This window comes from Mauremys mutica, chromosome 12 (genome assembly GCF_020497125.1).
Source record: "Mauremys mutica isolate MM-2020 ecotype Southern chromosome 12, ASM2049712v1, whole genome shotgun sequence".
NCBI lineage: Eukaryota > Metazoa > Chordata > Testudines > Geoemydidae > Mauremys > Mauremys mutica.
The window spans coordinates 17,460,971-17,483,469 of NC_059083.1; the positions used below are offsets into that span (position 1 = coordinate 17,460,971).

General features: G+C 51.1%; 1 protein-coding gene across 1 annotated transcript; it reads left to right on the forward strand.

Annotated features, from left to right (window-relative positions):
* The first annotated feature begins 2,731 nt into the window (after positions 1-2,731).
* On the forward strand, positions 2,732-20,592 carry LOC123346309 (killer cell lectin-like receptor subfamily F member 1). The gene is made up of 6 exons (XM_044983648.1): positions 2,732-2,816; positions 16,642-16,740; positions 17,120-17,266; positions 18,768-18,922; positions 19,940-20,052; positions 20,469-20,592. The coding sequence occupies exons 1-6, from the start codon at positions 2,732-2,734 to the stop codon at positions 20,590-20,592; spliced, it is 723 nt and encodes a 240-aa protein (XP_044839583.1).
* Positions 20,593-22,499: the final 1,907 nt, after the last annotated feature.

A 22,499-nucleotide genomic window follows, 5' to 3' on the forward strand; every position in this document is an offset into this window, starting at 1 on the left:
GGACACAGATGGACCAGGGGGCAGGCTTCACACCACACCCCCTGTGTCCCCACAAACACAGTCTAAACCCCCACCACTGGAGCACAGTTAAAGGGTTACTCAGTCTTTGGGAGCCCCCTCCACAGTGGTCTTCGGTGTTCTGTGTGCTCCCCAGCAGCCGGTGGTCTTTTCAGTCCTCTTCTCCCTCCTCCTCCAGGCTCCAGCAGCTCCCTAGGACAAACACAGCTCCAGCAGCAGTAGCAGCAGCAGCTCCTTCTCTAGCAGCCCCAGTGGCTAGGCAGGAAGGACCCCCCACAGGTGGCAGCTGTAGTGGTGGTGGTGGGGGGGTCCTGGCTTCTCCCTCCAGAGGTGGGGGAGTGGGGGCCGGCCAGCAAGGCCCTCCCCACCCCTCACTCACCCACTCAGCAGCAGTTGCAGCAGCAGCAGTCCTGGGAAGAAGCACTCCAGCCAGCAGCAGCAGCCCAGGAAGGAAGAAGGAGCTCCAGCCAGCAAGGCAGCCAGAGAAGGGGGAGCCCTCCAGCCAGCAGGGCAGCCCAGGGACACAGAGAGGTACCTGTAGCAGGGCGGACCCTGCTCCTGCCCTGAGGGGTTTAAAAGTGGCCTGGCAGGGATTGAGAGCGGCTGCTCTCAAGGCTGGGCTTATTGGGGAAGTGGCTGCAGCTGGGGCCATGCCCCAAACTGAGCCAAGGGCCTTATAAGAAGGCCAGAGGCCCCGACAGTCTCCCTCTGCCTTCAGAGAGAGAAGGGCCTGGCTGCAGAGAGCTAGAGACTGGGTACCTGAGTGAAGCAGGACTGGGGAAAGGCTGAGGAGCTGGGGAGCTCCAGCCTGGAAAGCCCAAGGCTGCGGCCTAGCAGTGGACCAACTGGTACTGGGGTTGCAGAGGGCAGCCCAGGGGTAGGCCAACGCAGCAGGTCCAAACCCCTTTGCCTGTGATGAGTAGGCTGATACTGCAGCCTGCCCCAGGGTGTGGGGCTAGACAATGACTGGCAGTAGCCAATACTGAGGCAAGGTGGGGATAGAGGGTGGGGGTTCCCTAAGGAGGGGAGCCCCAGAGAGAAAGGGGTTACTGCCAGGGGGCAGCACCCCATGTAAAAGGGCACCGGGTCCAGGGAGGGACACGGGGGGGCCTGAAGACAGGTGGATCACCAGCCTGCAGAGGGCGCTCCAGCACTGGACAGAGCTAATTCCCGGAGTCACCAGCAGGAGGCGCCACAGGGGTGAGTCTGGCCCGTCTACACATGGCTACAGACATTTTTCAGATTTCTGCCCTGGGTCTAATTCAACCTGACACTGGCTGGGTGTTGGTCACATTCACTGATGACTGCAGAGCCCCTTGAGCCAAGCAGCTGCAGTGAGAGCTGGTAGGTTACAACAGGGTCTCCCGTGGGTCAGGACCCAAAACTGGGTCTCCAGAATGTTTCAAAGGGTCACGGGGCAGCTCCTGTGGCTCCTGTCCCATGGGGCTGGCTGGGTTTGCCTCCCTGCTCCAGGCACTGTAACCTCTGGGGTCCCAGCACCACTCAGGTTTGGCCCAGCCGTCATGGTGATGGGAGTCCTGGTAGGCTGGATTTGAGTGAGTGGCACTGCAACCCCACAAACCAGGTCACAACTGCACTCAGGCAAATTTGGTCCAGACTGGGGGCCAGGGCCAAACCTGAGTGACACTGCAAACCTGGAAGTTGTAAGGCCTGGAACAGAGAGCCAAGCCCAGCCAGCCCCACAGCACAGGAGCTGCAGGAGCCGCCATGTGGGGTGAGTGCCGGGCAGGACCCAATCCCTCCGGGGGCCAGGATCTGACTGAAACCACCCCAGGGCCTCCACCCCCAGGCTATTTACTGAGTCGTAACAGACCATAAACATTTACAAATGGGTCCTGAGCCAAAAAAGGTTGAGAACCGGTGGGCTGGAAACCCTCTCACCTACTCTGTCCCACGTGGGCAGTGTATCTGCTTAGTGCAGGCGCATAGGCATGTAGCTAATATAGAGCTAAACTCCTTCTGCAATACTGTTTGCAGCCCTGCTCCACCAGAGAGTCAGTGGGTGCAATGCACTAGCTGGGGTAGATGTGCCATGATTCAGACCACATGGGCCACAATCAGAGCCATGGTTTGAACACTAGGTCGGCACAAAAAAATGTTGCTAGAATTGGTCAACCTTAAGAAAAGCTGTTTTTGGGGGGCTGCATCTCAGGAACCCCTGGCTCAAATGGCCACAAATTTGGATGACTAGCTGTACCCTGCAGCCCCACGAGGCACAGCATATTTCAAATAAATTCAAGTTTCCATGTGGACTTTAGAGCACTTAGAAGAGTCAACCTTTAAACAGAAAGCTAGTATAGAACTTTGCTATGGCAGAGCTAGCGCTCCGCTGTAATTCCCTTTGTAGGAAACTAACTGTTTGATCCAGCAAACACTTACTGCTACGTAGAGGGTTTTCTACTCTGAGTAACACCATTGATTTCAGTCCCTACCCTTGAAATGAAAGTTAACTATTCTGGAGCTCAGCAGAAGTTGCAGGAGAGAAGCTGGCAGAGTCTAGTGATAGCCTCAGAAGTGTGAGGGAAGGCGGAGGAGTTGTGTGTTGTTTGTGTGCAGAGCCTGAACTTCCTGTGGTTTCTCATGAGGAGGATCAGTGCTGCTGCTGGAGAGCCTGAGGGTCAGTTGGTAGCTGGCTCTTTTTCCTCCTCTGAGTATCTGCTGAAAAGAATTAAACGCGGGACAAGCCTGGCCAATGGAGGATGAAGAGGGTTACACGGAATTGAACCTTCGTCCGAAGATGACATCATCAGACCGGCCATGTCAACCAGGGACCCAAGGTAAGTGACTTAGTGTCTCCCTGTTGTGTCCATTACTGACGGTGCCTTTACATGTCACCTGGCAGGGAGGGGACAAAGGAAAACATCTTGTGCGTATGGAAATTCTGGATGCACAATCGTGATACTCTGGTGATGGCGCAGATAACTGCAGAGGGCGGTGGATAGAACTGACATAGTGAGCATGGGGGTATGTGGGGGAAGAGAGAGAGAGAGAGAGAGCTTGTACAGAAAGGGTGAGCTCTGCCTTAACTAGAGCAGGACCAGACTCTTGGCACATCCAATAAATAGGATTTGGGGTGATTATTTAAGGTAGGAACTGGGGAAAGCTAACGGGTGCTGAGAAGTCTTTTAAGCTCAGACATCCATCCACAGAAGAAAGCTAGTCATTGCTGAAGAACCTTCTAACGTCAGACATCCATCCAGAATGTTGTTAATATCAAAGTACAGGTTCCAGTAAAGGACAGGACACACATTACAGCTGATCTGGAGAATGGGGAGGGTAAGATCACAAAAATAAATTCTGCAAAGGGCATCAAAGGAGTTAAATAAAAATAGGCAGATGGTCAAAAATAAAACCTCTGTGTGTGTTTACAAATGTGAGAAGAGTGAAAGCAACAAGCAGGTGAATTGGAACTGATGCTGATAGAAGACCTGATATAGTAGGTGGTAGAATTCCCCAAATCAATGGGTTACTGTAGCCCCTGACTGTGAACTGCACAGGAAGGTCAGATTAGATTGGGGAGTCACCTTGTGCCTGTATAATCTGCCTGGCTACAAATCCCAAGTGCTAAGATTACAGATACACTAATATGTACACCGCTGTCCCAGCCTCCTGGCTTTCAAAGAGCTTTTGACATGCTTGTGAATAATAGCCTGGACAATTCATGGTCACCACTACAGAAAAGATTTTGCATGAACAATGTAATGTTAGAGTTTGAGACATGAGCCCCAGGTGATCCAGCTCTCACAACTTCACTGTTCGGTATATGGGGAAAACTCTGTAGCATGACAAAATAGTAACATGAAGGAAGTGAGTCTGGCAGAGCTGGACTTTGTCTGTGGAGGGACAGACTGGTGGTTGGGTGTCCCAGCAGCTGGGGTCAGGGCCGGATTAACTTTTTGTGGGCCCAGCCCCAAACATATTTGTGGGGCCCCTGGGGAATGAAGGGGCCAGGGGCAAGAGCACAGCAGGCAGGGTGGATTTTATTTAAATCATGATTTAAATCACTAATCAAAAAGACTCAATTGAATCATGGTTTACTACATAAAAGTTCAGGCTTGTTGGTTGTTCTAACCAGGGGCGGCTCTAGGCATTTCACCACCCCAAGCACGGCAGGCAGGCTGCGTTTGGCGGCTTGCCTGCGGGAGGTCTGCTGGTCCCGCGGCTTTGGCGAACCTCCCGCAGGCAAACCGCCGAAGGCACCCTGCCTGCTGCCCCCGCAGCGCCGGCAGAGCACCCCCTGCGGCTTGCCACCCCAAGTACGCGCTTGGCATGCTGGGGCCTGGAGCCGCCCTGGTTCTAACCTCAATAGACATTCTTCACAACTTGGAAATAGATGTAGGTTTCATTTTTAGAAGGTACACACTATACATTTTTAAACAGTGATTTATTTTGATAACTCTTCAGATTAGTTTTACAGCTATATCAGAAAATGAATGTTTGGTTATTTCATTTACCGAAGATAATTGAAGCAGATATTTGTGAAGTCATTGGGAGGTGAACTATTTCCAGTTCAATGGGTTAATCATTAGTATTTGGAGGATTTTCTTGCCAGGCTGTATTAGGAGATCACCACCAGACAGACATTTAATTTGTGTTTTAAATGAAACATTAAGTATTGTTGTTTTTTTCTTCAACAGCAAACATAATATTTTAACAAAACAAGCATATGTCCCTTGCTTCTCACATTTATCTCCAGACGTCTTCTCCTTGTCCAGATCTATTCCGCCCCCAACAATTTTCTATTCAGTGATCTTTTTGAAGATTTTCACATTTAAAGAGAGGTAAGGGATTGACTCTGTACACATTTGCAGAGGGACAATAGGGTTGAGGTCTGTTATTTCTCACCTCTATATATTTAAAATTATTTTTGCTGTTAACAAGCATGTTACTGCTGGAGGCACAAATCCACAGTTTGAGAACTGCAAAACTAAGCATCTCCGATGGTATCTTCTAGACTGAGCACTGAGTCCCAGTGGGTAGATAGAAAGATTAATCTAAATAATCTCTACAGAAGCCCCTGGAACCCCATAAAATTAGGTCCCTAATCCATGAACTATTGGAACTCATTTACAAAACTTTTCTTAAACATGACACGAATATAGTCTCGTACTATAGAATTATTAATCCCTAGTCCATGATGAGATGCAATGTATCTTAATTAAAACTATTTAGATTGGATTTTTTTTTCAATGTTTTAAAAAAGTCATTGATTTTTATCCACCCTGACAGCAGGGCATGAAGGGGAGGGAGGGCTGGTCCCCCATGAGAGGGAGGCAGGGGCAGAAGCCCAGTGCGGTGGGAGGTCCCTGAAGCAAGGGAGGGGCTGGGGGTAAACTGCAAGTGCAGCAGGGCTGGGTAAACAGGATCCCCACCCAGCCACATAGAGCAGGTGCCTCCCTTCTCCCTGGTTCTAGCCCAATCTCTTCATCTCTCTCTGCACTAAGCTGAGGGTGGGGGTGCACTGGGCACAGGGCTGGGGGTGCAGGGTCTGGGAGGGACTTAGGGTGCAGGAGCAGGCTGGGGGTTGGGTTGCAGGGCCTGGCCAGGAGCTAGGATGAGGGAGGGGGCTCAGGGTTGGGGCAGGAGGTTGAGGTGTGGAGCGCTTACCTGGGGCGGCTCCTGTTTGGTGTGAGGGGTTGTGACAGTGTGAGACTCACCCCTGCAGCTGGTCATCTCGGGGAATTAACTCTTTTAGCCTCCAGAGCACCCTCTGCAGGCCAGTGTCCTGCTTGCCGCTGGCCCAGTGTCCCTCCTGGCCCCCAGTGCCCCTTTATCTGGGGTGCTGCCCCTGGCCATACACCCCTCAGTCTCAGAGTTTCCCCTCCCCAGGGAACCCCCACCTCCTATCCCCACCTTGCCTCAGTCGTAGGCTACAGCCAGTCACCAACTCACCCCCACACCCTGGGGCAGACTGCAGGGTCAGCCACTCATCATAGGCAGGGTGGGGTCTGGACCTGCTGCCTCTTCGCAACCCAGTGCCTCTATGGGGCCTTGGACAAGGCCCTGCAGCCTGGGGAGTTGCCAGCCTGGAGCTCCTCAGCCCTTCTAGCCTTTCCCCAGCCCTGCCTCACTCTAGGTACCCTGAGCTTCCCAGCAGCCAGGTCCCTCTCTCTGAGGGAAGAGAGAGACTTGGGGCTTCTGGCTTGCAGCCTCTTATAGGGACCAGCTGGGCCTGATTGAGGTGTGGCCACAGCTGAGGCTGTTTCCCCAATCAGCCCAGCTTCCCTGACACAGCTCTCTCCCAGGGCTGTTTTAAGCCCTTCTGGGCAGGAGTGGGGTAACTACCCCACTACAGGGGTGCAAGGGCCGTGAGCATGGGCGTGTACTTGGCGCGGTTCACCCCTGTCCCAGACACCTGCCCCTTCTGCTGCGTGAGGGAGACCCTGGTGCACGTTTACTTAGCGTGCGCCCGGTTGCAGCCCCTATATCGGCTCCTCACCAATATCCTGCTACGTTTCTGGCTGCACTTTTCCCCCCACCTCCTTCTCTATGCACTCCCTATCCGTGGCCCCACGAAGTCGCGGGACCTCCTGGTCAACCTCCTCCTTGCCCTGGCTAAGATGGCCATCTACGCGACCAGGGAGAGGCGGTTGGCCAATGGAGACTCCTGCGACTGTGGGGCTTGTTTCCGATCCTTAGTCCGCTCACGTCTCCGGGTGGAGTTCCTCTGGGCGGCGTCCGCTGGCTCCCTTGACGCCTTCGAGGAGCAGTGGGCGCTGTCCGGGGTTCTCTGCTCGGTGTCCCTGTCAGCTCCCTTCTTATGACCCTTTGACCGCACTCCTGTCCCTGTTCTTTTATTAGTTGTCCCCCGAAATTAGTGGGTTTCTGAGGTCCAGTAGATCCTCCCCTTAGGCTGGGGGGTGAATCCTTTAGCATTGGGTGCAAGTGCCTGGAACCCAATAGGTACAGGGGTGCAAGTGGGAAGGGCGTGTGCAGGAGCTCCTGTTTGGTGCTTAGGGTGGGGATGTGCAGGAGTCAGGGTGTGGGGAGGGGGTTCAGGAGTCAGGACGGGTCTGGTGTGTGTGAGGGGGCAGCAGAAGTCAGGGCAGAGGGCTGAGGTTATGGACTGGGGTCATAAGGGTGTTCCCAGTCCTCTGCCCTGAGCGGCTCATAGCAGGGGGCTGGAGGGGATATGCCCTGATTCCACCCCCTACCTCTTCTCTGACTCCTCCCCGAGCGGTGAGCACCCTGTGGCTCCCTCGCGCTGGCAAACAGCTTTTCAGCGGCAGGGGAAGCACTGGGAGGGGCAGGACCACGGCACACTCAGGGGAAGAGGTGGGCAGGGGGAGTGTGCAGGACCAAGCTTCTGCCTGCTGCCCCTGCAGGAAATAGTGGTGGGTGGGGGGCAGAGAAGAGCAGGCTGGGTGCCAGTGGTGCCATGGTAAATCTGGTATTGGCTGGGGTGAAGGAAGCTGCTGGCAGAGCCAGTTTCTGTGGGGTAAGGGCTGGGCGAGACAGCGGCAGTCAGTGAGAGATGTGAAGGGGGAAGGTGGTGGCAGAACCGGGGTCTGTTAGTGGGGGACAGGCATGTTCTCAGCAGGGACGTGCTGGGGGATGTGTGGAAGGTTTTGGCAACACGGGGTCAGTTAGTGATGGGGGAACAGACCCTCAGCCAAAGGGAGACACAAAATGGGTCATGGCGGAAGGTTCTGGCCGAGCAGGGTCTGGCAGGTGGGGAATGGCAGTGACTAGAGGTGGAAGGTTCTGGAAGCCCCAGGGTTTCTCTGAGGGGTGGGGGGGGTGCTGACTGGCAGCTATATAAGGATGTGAAGGGGTGGGGGTCTGGCAGGTCTGGGGCAGGTAGTTTTAGGGCCCAATAGATGTCCCAGGGACATGGGGGAAGGCTGTGGAGAACCAGGGTCTGCCAGTGAGGGGTGGGCATGTTTTCAGCAGGGATGAGTTGAGGTCTGGGAGGAAGGTTTATTCAGACAGAGCCTGGCACAGCAGGGTTCTGGTCCCTGCCTGGGGCTCCTAGGTGCTGCAGTGACACAAATAATTACTAACGTTAGTACTAGGTCAGCTAGTGGTGTGGGGACCAGCCTGCCTGCCAGAGAGACATGGGGCTGGTTATTGTGGAGATTTGGGTAGAGCTGGGGGGTCTGTGTGAGGGGGGACAGAGGCAGGGCAGTTACTCAGAATATGGAGGTGGGTGGGGGATGAAGCTCTGGAAGAACCAGGGCAATTACTGTATGTGGAGGTGAGAGGAAGAGTCAGTGGTGACATTGCAGGGGTATGTTCTGGAAAAGCCAAAGCCAGATAGTGAATGTGAAAGAATATTTGAGGTGGGTGGGTGGAGGATTAGGGATGCCAGGTTCAGAGCTGGGACAGCCAGTAAGTAGCAAGGGCAGGCAGGGCAGCAGAGAATCAGTTATCACATGGGGAGCTCTGGCAATTCACATGCTCAGGGTTTAGCTGATTGCCATATATGGGATCAGGAAGGAATTTCCCCCAGGTCAGACTGGGAGGGACCTTGCAGAGGTGGGGGATGTCATTGCCTTAGAACATAAGAACATAAGAACGGCCGTACCGGGTCAGACTAAAGGTCTATCTAGCCCAGTATCTGTCTACCGACAGTGGCCAATGCCAGGTGCCCCAGAGGGAGTGAACCTAACAGGCAATGATCAAGTGATCTCTCTCCTGCCATCCATCTCCATCCTCTGACAAACAGAGGCTAGGGACACCATTCCTTACCCATCCTGGCTAATATCCATTGATGGACTTAACCCCCATGAATTTATCCAGTTCCCTTTTAAACGCCGTTATAGTCCTAGCCTTCACAACCTCCTCAGGTAAGGAGTTCCACAAGTTGACTGTGCGCTGCGTGAAGAAGAACTTCCTTTTATTTGTTTTAAACATGCTGCCTATTAATTGATGAAGAACACACGTTCCCGGGAGCTCATGACAGACAACCAGGGCCAGCTTTAGGCCTATTCCACCAATTCCCCCGAATCGGGCCCTGCACCTAAGAGGTCCCCATGCCCAGTGAGGATCCCTTCCCTGGCTAGAGGCGCCTTTTTAATTTTTACTCACCCGGCAGTGCTCTGAGTCTTCGGCGGCACTTCAGCGGCAGGTCCTTCAGTGCCGCTGAAGACCTGGAGTGAGTGAAGGACCCGCCGCCGAAGTGCCACCGAAGACTCGGAGCACCGCCCAGTGAGTACAAGCCCCACGTGTTTTTTGTACATGTGGGGTTTTTGTTTTGTTTTGTTTTGGTTTTTTAAGTCATCCCTGCCGGGGCCCCGTCGAAACTGTTCGAATTGGGCCCCACACTTGTTAAAGCCGGCCCTGCAGACAACAGGGAGAAATTCGCTATTGAGAGAGTAGAGTTGCAGTGGAAGAGGTGAATGACGATGGATGCCACGAGAATAGATATTTAGGACCTGTGAGGTGGATTCATGAGAGCAGAGCTGCAGTGGAAGTGGTCGTTCAATGATGATGGTTTGCAGCTCTACTGCACCATCTGCTGAAAGCAGTATGGCTTCTGCATGGAAAAAAGGCGCAAAACGATTGTCTGCCGTTGCTTTCATGGAGGGAGGGGCAACTGATGACATGTACCCAAAACCACCTGTGACAATGTTTTTGCCCCATCAGGCATTGGGAGCTCAACCCAGAATTCCAATGGGCAGCGCAGACTGCGGGAACTGTGGGATAGCTACCCACAGTGCAACACTGCGAAAGTCAATGCTAGCCACAGTACTGTGGATGCACTCTGCGAACTTAATGTGCTTAGTGGGGACACACGCAATCGACTGTATAAAATTGATTCCTAAAAATCGACTTAATTTCGTAGTGTAGACGTACCCTTATTCTCTGCTGGACACGTCTGTCCTTTGTTCTCCAGGCAGAGCCATGCTGAGTTGACAACTCGCCTTTGCTGGAGCCTTCCACAGTTGAGTGTCAATTCATGAGACACTGGAATTTGCATTGTCTCCCTGGGCCCCTTGTTGATCTGGGTCAGTTTCAGCTGGTACCTTGAGGACTTTATTCATTCCACCCAGCCAGGGAGGTGACACACCCCTATGTCTCTTAGCCTGCCCTGAGAGAAAACGTAATCCTCCTCTCCTCCCAGGTAACAATGCAAAGTATAGGGGGTAACTGGAAATTCCATCTATACTGAGCATGCTGCAGCCCATCGGAGCCCCTATGCGCTGACCAGACTGAATGTGCACAGTGCTCGAATTATAGGGGGGGAAGTAGGGGGACCCTTAATGAAAGGAAACTCCCTCACCTGTTAACTCCCATCTGCTGGCCCTGCCTCCTCCCCTACCCATAACTGTCCCCACTTGTCTCCACCTTCTTCCCCTGCCTCCACTATCCCCACCTTTGTCCCTGTCTCCTCCACCACTCATAATTCCCCCTTCTTCACCAGTCACTGCACCCCTTCTACCCACCACTACCCCTTACATCCCCGTCTGCCTTTTGCCCTGTATGTAACCTGCCTTCTGCACCCATCCAATACCCCCAGCTCCACTGGTCTACTCCTGCCTCCCCCTGCATCTAACACCCCCTCTGCCTTCTTTAGCCCTGCCCACATCTCTGTCCCCCCTTCCACTCTGACTCTCCCCCAACGTGGCAGATCCCTCTCCCCAGTGTGGAGCTCCTAAAATGGGTAGGGGGCTGGGAATTTGCCCCCCTTATCTGCTGGATCCCCTGGGGTGAGTGGTCCCATTTTCTGCCCTCTTTCCCTTGGTAGGTCTCCCGGTCCTTGACCCTCACAGTTTGCCCTGTCTCTGCAGGGCCGGTCCACAACATTCTGACACCTGAGGCGGGGAGCTCCAATGACGCCCCCATTCCCCTCGCTTGGGCCAAAATTTTGAAAGGTCTCAATTCTGCCTTCTTCCTGTTCTACTCCTCTCATGGTGCTGCTCTGGTACCTACCCCAATAAAGGAGAACTAACAACTTAAAATGCCTTGTTCAAAAATTTTAAGTAACCCTGAACTTTCAAACACCTGAACAGCAAATGTAGCTTCTCTTGTCTGCATAGCAAACACTGGCATTTTAATCTGTTTGAATAATCAAAGTGGTGCTTTCCATGCCTTCTTAGTTACAAAGATTTGAACTGCTTTCTGCTGAAGGTCCACAGTCTGTGCCAGCTCATGCTCTATTGAGATGATTGCAAAGCTGATCAGCCTCCCCTGTGTCATTGTGGAGTGTAGATGTGTTTTTATTAACTTCAGCTTGGAGAAGCTGCGTTCTCCACCGGCAGCTGTTACAGGAGGTATTAGAAGTATGTGCAGAGCAACAAGAGCATTTGGAAAGAGGGTGGTCATCTTATGTGTGCACATCTATTCCAGAACAGCCTTTGGAGTTGATCCTGCTGAAATGTATCTTGAAAGGGCTTTCAGTTCATCACCTAAATCACTTGCATCAGTATTGTGCATGTCATCATGTGTGAACACGTTCTCTAGTGCCCTGCATTGCTGGTGGAGGTCGTCTTCAGGTATAGTGAGGAGTTTTGGAATAACATATAACATCTCAAATATACTGCGGTGTTCCTTGAGCTGCATGAAACGTTCTTCAATTGACTGTATTGCACAATCTAGCGCCTGGTTAAAGAATTCAACTTTGAATTGTCATTTGGGGTCTCTTATGGGATTATTCTGTGCCTTGTAATCAAAATGTCGTCTTCTTCAGTGACTCTTGTGTTACGGGTTAGATCACAGAACCCCCCTTTGGAGCTGCCACCTGATGTGCCAAGACTACTTCTACCCCTGCCAGCTTGGGGCTCCAGCACCCTGTCTTGCTGAACCAGACACTCCCGTCTGCTCCAACACAGACCCAGGGTCTGAATTACTTGCCCCAAAGCTGCAGGTTTGCCTGAAAGCAGCTAACAGAAGTATTCTTGTCTTTAGCACTCAGATGTCCAACTCCCAATGGGGTCTAAACCCAAATAAATCTGTTTTACTCTGTATAAAGCTGATGCAGGGTAAACTCAAAAATAGTTCGCCATCTATAATACTGATAGAGAGAGATGCACGGCTGTTTGCTCCCCCAGGTATTAATACAGACTCTGGGTCAATTAATAAGTAAAAAGTGATTTTATTGAATACAGAAAGGAGGATTTAAGTGGTTCCAAGTAGTGATAGACAGAACAAAGTAAGTCACCAAGCAAAATAAAATGCGCAAATCTGTCTAATCAAACTGAATACAGATAATCTCACCCTCAGAGATGCTTCAGTAAGTTTTTTGCTCAGACTGGACCCCTTGCAGGCCTGGGCACAATTCTTTCCCCTGGTACAGCTCTTGTTCCAGCTCAGGTTTGTAGCTGGGGGATTCTTCATGATGCCTCCTCCTGCTTTGTTCTGTTCCACCCATTTATATAATCTTTTGCATAAGGCGAGAATCCTTTGTCCCTCTCTGGGTTTCCACCCCCTCCTCCTCAATGGAAAGAAACTGGGCTAAAGATGGATTCCAGTTCAGGTGACATGATCACGTCACTGCAAGACTTCATTTCCCACTTGCCAGCACACAGGTATACAGGAAGACTTACCAGTAAAACAGAGCCACCTACAGTCAATTGTCCTAGTTGAGGGGAGCCATCAAGATTCCAAACCACCATTAATGGCCCACACTTTGCATAATTACAATAGGCCCTCAGAGTTATATTTCATATTTCTAGTTTCAGATACAAGCGTGGTACATTTATACAAATAGGGTGATCACACTTAGTAGACTATAAGCTTTGTAATGATACCTTACAAGAGACCTTTTGCAAGAAGCATATTCCAGTTACATTATATTCACGCATTAGCATATTTTTATAAAATCATATAGACTGCAATGTCCCATCTTGTATGCTTGAATGGGTGGGAAAATAGCTTCAGCGTGAAGTTCCTCTGCCAACTTCTGTGCACGCTTCAGAACCTTTTGAAATCCCTTATCTGACCGATAAGACTGTAGGTATGATTTTGCTTTGTCCAGTTGTTTCATTGCTCCAGATATATCAGGGTCAACACCTTGGAGTCTCTTGCTTACAACATTTATTTCAAACAGTATCTCATGCCACAACATTAAGCCACACAGAAATTTGAAGTTATGTATGTTCCTGGTGATTCCATTTCCCTCTGCCACTGTTCTCCCACGAACAGTTCCTGTCATAGCATTATCCTCCATAATGGCAACTGTGGCATCATCTATCTTCCCAATTTGGTGTTCGATAGGCTTTATCGCCTCCACTCGACTTTCCCATCGTGTGGCACTCAGTGGTTCCAGTGTCAGAGAGGACGTTCCCAGATGTTACTTCAAAATTTGCCATCGATGAGTGGATGCAGAGAAAAATACATAGATGCTTTGAATTACATTAAAAAATTCAGCAGCCTCACTAGAAGCTGATGCTGCATCACTGAGCACTAACTTCAGTGAATGAGAACTGCATGGGACAAAAAAAGCTTGAGGGTTTAACTCTCGGATCCGTGTCTGCACCCCTCTGTTCTTTCCTCTCATGTTGGCACAATTATCGTAGCCCTGAACTCTCATGTCAAGCTCATTTGTCATACCAGCTCCTGTAGTATCATCAATGTCAATACATTCTAGAAAATGCTCTCTGACAGTCACCATTGCAGGGACGTTTTCACTAGGTTCTGTTGTTACAAAACACAGGGCCGTCCTTACCCATACGTAAAGTATGCAGCTGCGCAGGGCACCAGGAAAGCTGCTCCAGCCCTTGCTCCGACTCTCCCCACCCTGCCCCTCCCCCGCCCCCGCCCTGCCTCTTCACGCCCTGCTCTGCCCCCACCCCCACTCCCCTGAGCAGTGCAGCAGGGCCGGGGCTGCACTCACTGGCAGCAGGAAGTGCAGCGACCTGGCCACAGCTGCGCTGCCGGTGAATGCTGGTGGGTGGTTTCCCCCTAACCCCAAGCCAGCCCCCCCGACCCCCTGCAGAGGCCTGCCCCCCACACACAGTGGGCTGCATAGGGCCCCAGAATTGCTAGGGACGGCCCTGACAGAACGCACCATTAAAGTCATTTGTTGCGTATGGCTGATGTCAGGTGTGCAGTCCAGAAGAACAGAGTAATATCTTGCTGACTTCAGATCTGCCACAATCTTCTGTTTGACTTTTGTTGCCAGTAACTATATGATCTTATTTTGAATTGTTTTTCCAGGGTAGTGGTGTGTGTACATTTCTTGGGTGGTGACTCATCTTAGATGCTCCTGGAGCACAGCATCAAACTCAGCCATCAGCTCCACAATTTTAAGGAAGTTTCCATTGTTTGGCACATACAGCTGATCTGAAGTGCCACGCAGTGCTAGGTTTTGGGTAGCAAGCATTCTCACAGTGGCAATGAGCCTTTTCAGAACATTTTGCCAGTAAAGAGATTCTGATTCAATCTTCTCTTGATGCTGATCATCTGTGGTGGCCTTTAACCTTAGTCTCAGCTGAAGCTCTTTCCACTGATGCAATGCTCTCTGGTGATTTGCTGCCTTCTCGTGACATGCCCGATTTCTAGCCAGATTTTTCCAGTCCTTTGTTCCTGTAGAACTCAGTGTGGCTGGAACATTAGACTGGAAAAGTTTGCAACAAAAACAGCATGCAGCATTCTGGGTTTTTGAGTACATAAGCCATGGCCTCTCCACTTTGTCACCATTGGGGATTTCACGCCAGTAATGTGTTGGATGGAAACTTCTATTTTCATTGTCTTTGGGGAACATGAAGTTTTTCACTTGCTGTGGCCCAGGCAGTACAAGGAAGTCCCACAGGCTACCGCTCAAGTGGGTCTAGGGTGACCAGATCACAGGGATGAAATATCAGGATGCGCGGGGAGCAAAAAAAAAAAAGCAGTTTCACAGGGGCCACGCCACAGGATCGCACACGGCACCCTGGCTGCCCACGCTGCCCTCCCCGCGGAGCCTCCCGGCCCACTCCGGGCACATGTGGCACGTCCCGCCCGCCGGCAAGGAGCCCCGCGCCTCTCCCACTCGGCTGTGCTCCAGTGGCTCCTTCCCGCTGGGGCAAGCTGCTGGAGCGCAGCCGAGCGGGAGAGGTGCGGGGCTCCCTGGCAGCAACGGGGAAGTTTATCGGTTCAGGGGACCCCGACCGGCTTCTCGCCCCTATCTGCCGGCCGCCCTGCCCAGGAAAAGTCTCGCCCCCGCAACCCCTCTCTGCCACATGTCTCCAGCAGGCGGCCCACACCCCCGGGCTGCGCCGCCCACCCGAGCCCTGCCCACTCGGCACTGCCCCCGGACCCACCGCGCTGCCCCACGGGCTGCAGGGCTGAAGCAGCCTCCGCGCTGCACTGCAGCGCTCCCGACCCCAGCCGGCCATGGCCCGTGTGCCCAGGCTGCTGCACAGGGGCGTCTCCTCCCCAGGCCCGGCTTGGGAGCCAATGGGGAGTGAGGGGGTGGGGCTGAGGGGGATTTGGGGAGGGATCCAATGGAGGAAGGAGGGGCGGGGGGGTGAGAGCCCTTCTGGGCTCCACCTGTGCGCCGAAGCGGAGGGCAAAATTGTTTGTTTGTCCAGTGTCCTGACCGAACATCACTCGGGACGCAGGACAAACAAGCAAATATCGGGACAGTCCTGATAAAATCGAGACGTCTGATCACCCTAAGTGGGTCCACAGTCCTGGATCATCTAGACTTAAGGAACTAAACTCAGCAACAGCTGATTCTTTCCCCTCCACCACACTCTTCTCTGATCTACACTTTTCTTCAGGAATGTGCATGGTTACATCCATTTGAGCTGGAGATATGGATACTGCAGTAGCTGCCAGATCACCTGCACTCTGACTAACTGGAAGATCAGGCATCTCCTCACCACTCGCGTCCTCACTGGGGCCGGAAGGCTCAGCGTGAACATTTGTGTCTATGTATCTCAGGAGAGCTCCTTCCTGCTTAGATAGAAAAGCTTCCTTTGCTTTCTTTCTTTTTCTGAATGCTGCCCCAGAGGGGCGTTTTCTTCTTTCACTCGTGACTGCTGTTCTGTGCCAGCTAGAGAGGTTCTCAACACTCAACTGAAGGGGACAAATAAGCAGGCTGGTAGCAGGGCCTGAGTGAGGGAAGATATCAGTGTCTTAAGGGCCTAACTGGCTCCTACTACTTCAGCTGACTGCCTGTTCTCCTCAAGTGGGTTCAGGGAAGCAGCAGGAACCAGGAAGCTCCCTGAGAAGCTGGTGTGAATCAGTCCAAGCTCCTGGGGGTGCTAGAGAGGTACATAAGAGGCTGCTCCTCCTCTCTCTCCCTGCAGCTCCTGCTGCTTTCTGTTATTCCCTCTCACCTTTTCTCCTGCCTGCCTGGTATGTCTCTTGTGCCCTCCTTCCTCCAGCACAGCACTCCACCAGCTCTGTGCATCTAGAGCAGAGAGAAAACAGCTGCACCAACAGCAGACACAATGTTCTACACTCTGGTCCTAGTGGCACCCTTCCTCTCCCACAGTCTGGCACTTGAGGTGGCCACCTCAGTTCACCTCATGGTAAGGCCAGCCCTGGAGGAGTGCCCTCAGAGTAACATGGCCCTTAACTGACAGGTTTAAAACTATTCTTGATATTATGTGAGGAGGAACACAAATGCCCATTGGAGGGTGCTGCACAGGCGCCACAGGGCAGCAGGTGGCCGTTATTATTTCTTGCACTATGTGCATCGGATATTTCATTAAACCCTGACTCTTCCAGATCACACTCAGTGTCCCCGCTGGCATCGACTCGCTGCAGGGCTTGGAGCAGCTGGGATCCTCATCCTGCTGGGAGCTGTGATAGCCATGGGCGTTTGGGGTAAGCAGTTCCAAATTAATTTGTGCAAAATGCAGCACCCTGACATTTCCTCTCCCCCCATACTTCTGATTCCAACGTTCTTGTGAATAATGTCCTGGACACTTCGTTATCACCACAAAGGGAACAATATCACATGAACAAGATTGAGTACCCTGTGATCCAGCTCTCACAACTTCACTGTTCAGTGTGCAGGGAAAAGTGGAAGACACCTTACAATTGTAATAAATGCAATTTTCTTTCTCTGTCGTGTTCTATCCCTCTGGCCCAGTTCTGAATTTGATAGCGACAGTAGGTAATGATTTGTTGTTGCACACACCCTCATTCCCAGTTTGCTGAGCCCTACGTAGTAGTCACCACTCATGCTTATGCTGTTCTGAAGTTTCTCAGCTCAAAGGATCTCTGAATTCACTGGAGAACAAGGGTACCAGGGAGACACTCATCCATCAATCCAACTGCAGCACTGGCCTAAAAGATTTCCATTTCCACTTGAAACAATTTGTGTGTGAATCATCTCACAACTCAACAGGTAACCTGAGCTCCTTCTCTCTCAGCAGCTTCCTGTATTGCAGTGACATCTAGTGGTCACTTAGGATAACTCTAAGTGGAGGGGAAAAACCACTTCAATAAGTGCAATAAATATCCTATTGCTTTACAAACTACATATGGAGTAGCTGCTATCTGGTAGTGACTCCTGTTTACTTTCCCCAATGCTTCTGTTGTAAAAATGTCTTGTGTTATCTTTGGAGAAGCTCTCACACTTCCACTGTTTGCAACATGCCTTTGAACTATGGGGTGAGGGGAGCCCTCAGGCTGGAGAAACGTGTTTTCTTTGGCCCATGAAATTTCATCCAGGTTTTGCTGAGATGTGAACTTTGGAAGAGTCGCCATTTCCCACCTTGCTTGTGATGCTCAGGAAAACTGACAAATAACAGCATGAAAAGTCAGAAGTGCTGGGCTCATCCTGCCACAGCCGCACACCCGGCACTGGGAGCTACCACAGCAGATGGAGATGGATGTGAGGAGAGGGTGAGAGCTGGGCCAGGCTCCCCCTCCTCATCCAGCACATGGGCCCAGGAACTTCCATCCATCGAAACACCACATGGGGCAGAAGCTCCTCCTGGGGAGGGAGAGGGAGCTGGCTCTGCTCCCATTGATCACCCAGGCCCATTCCCTGCTTCCTCCCCTGAGGATAACAGACTTTCCCTGTTACCAGCTAGCACTGAGCGGTAGCAGTGTGGTGTGGTTCTGAAGATCCAGGGTGCAAGCCCTGCTGCTGATTCAGGATGGGGCAGTTGTTCCAGTTGCATGTAATAGAATTGTTTTATATGCTTTTAAAAAACTAGGACACTAAACACAATTCTGCATTAAGAGAACAGACGGTTACAAAGCCAAGCTCTTGAAAATTAGGAAATGTCAGATTTACAATTACCCACATAATTCCGCCCCCATTTGTGTTTGCCGTATGATACGCTCTTTATTGCAGGATTACCTTCTATTTTTCCTCAGGGCTGCTGCCTCATTCAGTGCACATGGCCTATGTCCATGATGGCTCCCCAAGCATTCAGTGCACAGGATGAACGCACAGTCAGGCTGAATTACAGTTGCACAGGCAAGCCATGAATGTGGCATTTCCAATTCTGACTTTGCAACCTAAATAAAGTTCTTTTAACTCTTGTATATGTAGTATCATCTACCCCACCTGGCATGCAGCCATCTCTATGGGGAAATGTAATGGCTGTTATGCAGTGCACAGGAACACTACAGTAGCTGAGGGGAGGAGGTGAAGGAGGATTCCAGTTGAGCCTGACCTCCGTTAGCCGGTGCTATTTCAGGAGTGAGGACTCATAGCTTCACCAATACCCCTCCCTCCTGACCTGCAGCACCTGCAGTGAGTGGAATGTTGGACCTGTCCTCAAACAAAGACAAGACAATAGCTCTACTGGAAATGATAAGCCTGAAGGCCTATGCATGAATGTGATGCAGTTCAGAACCTTCAGCTCCATTAAACGTTTCCATTTCCCCTCCAGAGGGATCAGGGTGCAAGCTCTGCCCCCCAAACTGGCTGCTGCACAGGGACAAGTGCTACTGGGTGTCTAAAGAAAAAAATCCCTGGGACAAGAGCCGCGATGACTGTTCAAGGAGGAGCTCTCGGCTGCTGGTGATCCGGGACCAGGATGAGATGGTAAATAAAACTTGTCCTGGAGATATGGGCATCACAAGTAACAATTAATACACAAAACCCACCATGTTGTGTGTCTGTCAGGGTTGCTCTATATCGGGGGTGGCCAAACTTACCGACCCTCTGAGCCGCACGCAACAATCTTCGGAAGTTCTAGAGCCAGGTGCTCCTGCCAGGACTCAGGCTTCATCCCTGCGAGGAGGGGGGGATCTCAGGGCTTCAGCCCTGCAGGGGGCACAGGCCCCCCTAGATTTTTCCCAGGGTTTGCTGGTGCCGCTTGGTCACATGGTGCCGCCGGGCCCTTTCCCGGTACTGGGAGCTGCGGCTGTGGGCAGAGGCAGCAGCAAACAGCTGGGAGCTGCCTCTCCCCATGGAACTAAAGCAGGGGCTCCTCACCGCAGCTCCCAGCGGTTTGGTGTTTCCCCTCCCCATGGAGGTAACACCTGGGAGCTGCAGGGTGGGGGCACTGAGGTGCCTGCAGGGGTTTGACTCAAGCTGTTGGGAGAGGGAACCTTTCAGTTGTGCCCCCCCCCCCACTCTCAGCAGGCACCAATCACCTGTAGCAGAAGCCCCTAGATCCACCACCCTGCTGCAGGGCAGAAGCCCTGAGCTCCCCCCCAGTCTGGTAGGCAGAGAATGGGGGGTACATGGGGGGCGCCGCAAGCCGCACTTTAACTGTAAAAAGTTGCATGTGGCTCACAAGCCACGGTTTGGCCACCCCTGCTCTACACAGACCCACACGCTAAAAAGCAAGGAAATGAAAAGCTCAGGCCAGCAACAGCACATAACCTGTGCCCAGCCCCCCCAGCGGTGACACCTCACCGACAGCATGACCCCCCCACCCCACACAGACTGTACCAAGGCCTTAATTCTGCCCCCGTCAGGACAGAAACTAGACAACTGGCCCACGGTCACAGAGGGTGTCTGGGGAATTGAACCCAGTTCCCAGAGTCTCTAGCTAGCACCTTAACCCCTTTAACCCTCCTTCCCCATCACTTCATTCTTCCATGTCTTTTACAGACTTTCATTCAAAATACTACCAGAGACACAAACCAGATCTGGCTTGGACTCACTGTTACATCCCCCGCGAGGAAATGGACTTGGGTGGACGGCTCCGTGTTCAATCCAACACTGTGAGTGTTTTTATCCTCCGAGTCCCATGTACGATGTGCTGCAGCAGGGGGCACAGGGCTGCTGCTTTCCAGCACTGGTGAGAGCAGAGGCTACATGTGGGCGCAAGGGTTGTTAAGTGCTAGGCAGAGTCCTCTGCACAGGGAGAGGAATCCTGAGCCTCATTCAATGGCTTCCACAGCAGTTGGGCTAATCCTGAGGGCTGGGTTTTTTGTAATATGGACAAGTGTCTTCAGAAATAGGCCAAGGCCAATCAACTGCTACGACAGGATCATGGGCTAGGGAGTGTTTTATCACCGCTCTAGAGGAACAATTCAGTGGTTAAGGAAGAAATTCAAGAGGTGTCGTTTTTAGCAGCTTTGCCTCATTCTCTTGTTCAAAAATTCCAAAGTGATTATTTATTTATTTTGTTTTCCAGGTTCAATGTACAGGATCCTGCTGAAGGGATCAGCTGCGGGATGATAAAACCAGATGAAATTTATTTTGAAACCTGCACTATTGTATCTAAATGGATTTGTGAAAAATATGCTCTCCAGATATAGACAATGACATTAATTATCTGTATTTTCTCTGTGAATGAGAAATCCTTAGTTTCAATCTGTCCCATGAATGATGAATATTGAAGGGGAGCTTCAAAGGGAAAAAGTGGGCTTGTGCCCTTGCCCCTCCCCCCTGCTTTTATAACGTGGATAAAGACAGCACAAAAGGCTTTTCTTGCATTTGAAATTCAGGCTCTGTCTGGGCTGGAAGATTATGGTGAAGGGAGAACTAGTGAAGTGACATCACAAGTAGAGCTGGGGGAAATTTTCCACTGAAGAGTTTATTTCTCAAAAAATGCAGTTTTTGGGTCAAACAAGACTATTCACAAACTGGTGTTGAATTCACTGAATAGATTCAGGCACAATAAAATAATTTAAAAAATCCAGACTAGGTTCACAAGAGGACTGGAGGAGGAGACAGCAGCTAACCCCATACAATAGCCAAGTATTTAGTGCCCCACATTTGAATCCCTTCTCTGGAACACTGCTAATAGATTAGCCCTATATATCCTCAAGATATCTTGAGCAATTTAGTATCATCATTGTCCCTAGCCTCTGTTTGTCAGAGGGTGGTGATGGACGGCAGGAGATCACTTGATCATTAGCTGTTAGGTTCACTCATAGACTTTAAGGTCTATGAAGGGACCATTATGATCATCTAGTCTGACCTCCTGCACAACGCAGGCCACAGAATCTCATCCACCCACTCCTGTAACAAACCCCTAACCTATGTCTGAGTTATTGAAGTCCTCAAATCGTAGTTTAAAGACCTCAAGGTGCAGAGAATCCTCTAGCAAGTGACCCGTGCCCCATGCTGCAGAGGAAGGCGAAAAACCTCCAGGGCCTCTGCCCATCTGCCCTGGAGGAAAATTCCTTCCTGACCCCAAATATGGCGATCAGCTAAACCCTGAGCATATGGGCAAGACTCACCAGCCAGCACCCAGGAAAGAATTATCTGCAGTAACTCAGATCCCAACCCATCTAGCATCCCATCACAGACCACTGGGCATACTTACCTGCTGATAATCAAAGATCAATTGCCAAATGAATTGCCAAAATTAGGCTATCCCATCATACCATCCCCTCCATAAACTTATCAAGCTTAGTCTTGAAGCCAGATATGTCTTTTGCCCCCACTACTCCCCTTGGAAGGCTGTTCCAGAACTTCACCCCTCTAGTGGTTAGAAACTGTCATCTAATTTCAAGTCTAAACTTCCTAGTGTCCAGTTTTATATCCATTTGTTCTTGTGTCCACATTGGTACTAAGCTTAAATAATTCCTCTCCCTCCCTAATATGTATCCCTCTGATATATTTACAAAGAGCAATCATATCCCCCCTCTGCCTTCTTTTGGTTAGGCTAAACAAGCCAAGCTCTTTGAGTCTCCTGTCATAAGACAGGTTTTCCATTCCTTGGATCATCCTAGTAGCCCTTCTCTGTACCTGTTCCAGTTTGAATTCACCTTTCTTAAACATGGGAGACCAGAACTGCACACAGTATTCCAGATGAGGCCTCACCAGTGCTTTGTATAACGGTACTAACACCTCCTTATCTTTGCTGGAAATACCTCGCCTGATGCATCCTAAATCCGCATTAGCTTTTTAAACGGCCATATCACATTGGCAGCTCATAGTCATCCTGTGATCAACGAATACTCCAAGGTCCTTCTCCTCCTCTGTTATTTGCAACTGATGCGTCCCCAATTTATAACTAAAATTCTTGTTATTAATCCCTAAATGCATGATCTTGCACTTTTCACTATTAAATTTCATCCTAAGTAGTAATAAACTCGATAGTATTCATCACCATGCAATTTTGACCATGCAATTTCCATGCCCCTTTTAGAGCTTATGTCCCACCTTCCCACCTCGTTTCAGTTAGCGCCAAATTGTGGCACCATTGGCCATTTTG

Excerpts from the sequence above, each read along its gene's own strand:
- LOC123346309 (XM_044983648.1), top strand. The coding sequence starts at position 2,732 with ATGGAGGATGAAGAGGGTTACACGGAATTGAACCTTCGTCCGAAGATG. Across the intron at positions 2,817-16,641 it reads ATGTCAACCAGGGACCCAAG|ATCACACTCAGTGTCCCCGC; the intron begins GTAAGTGACTTA and ends TGACTCTTCCAG. Across the intron at positions 16,741-17,119 it reads GATAGCCATGGGCGTTTGGG|TTTCTCAGCTCAAAGGATCT; the intron begins GTAAGCAGTTCC and ends GCTGTTCTGAAG.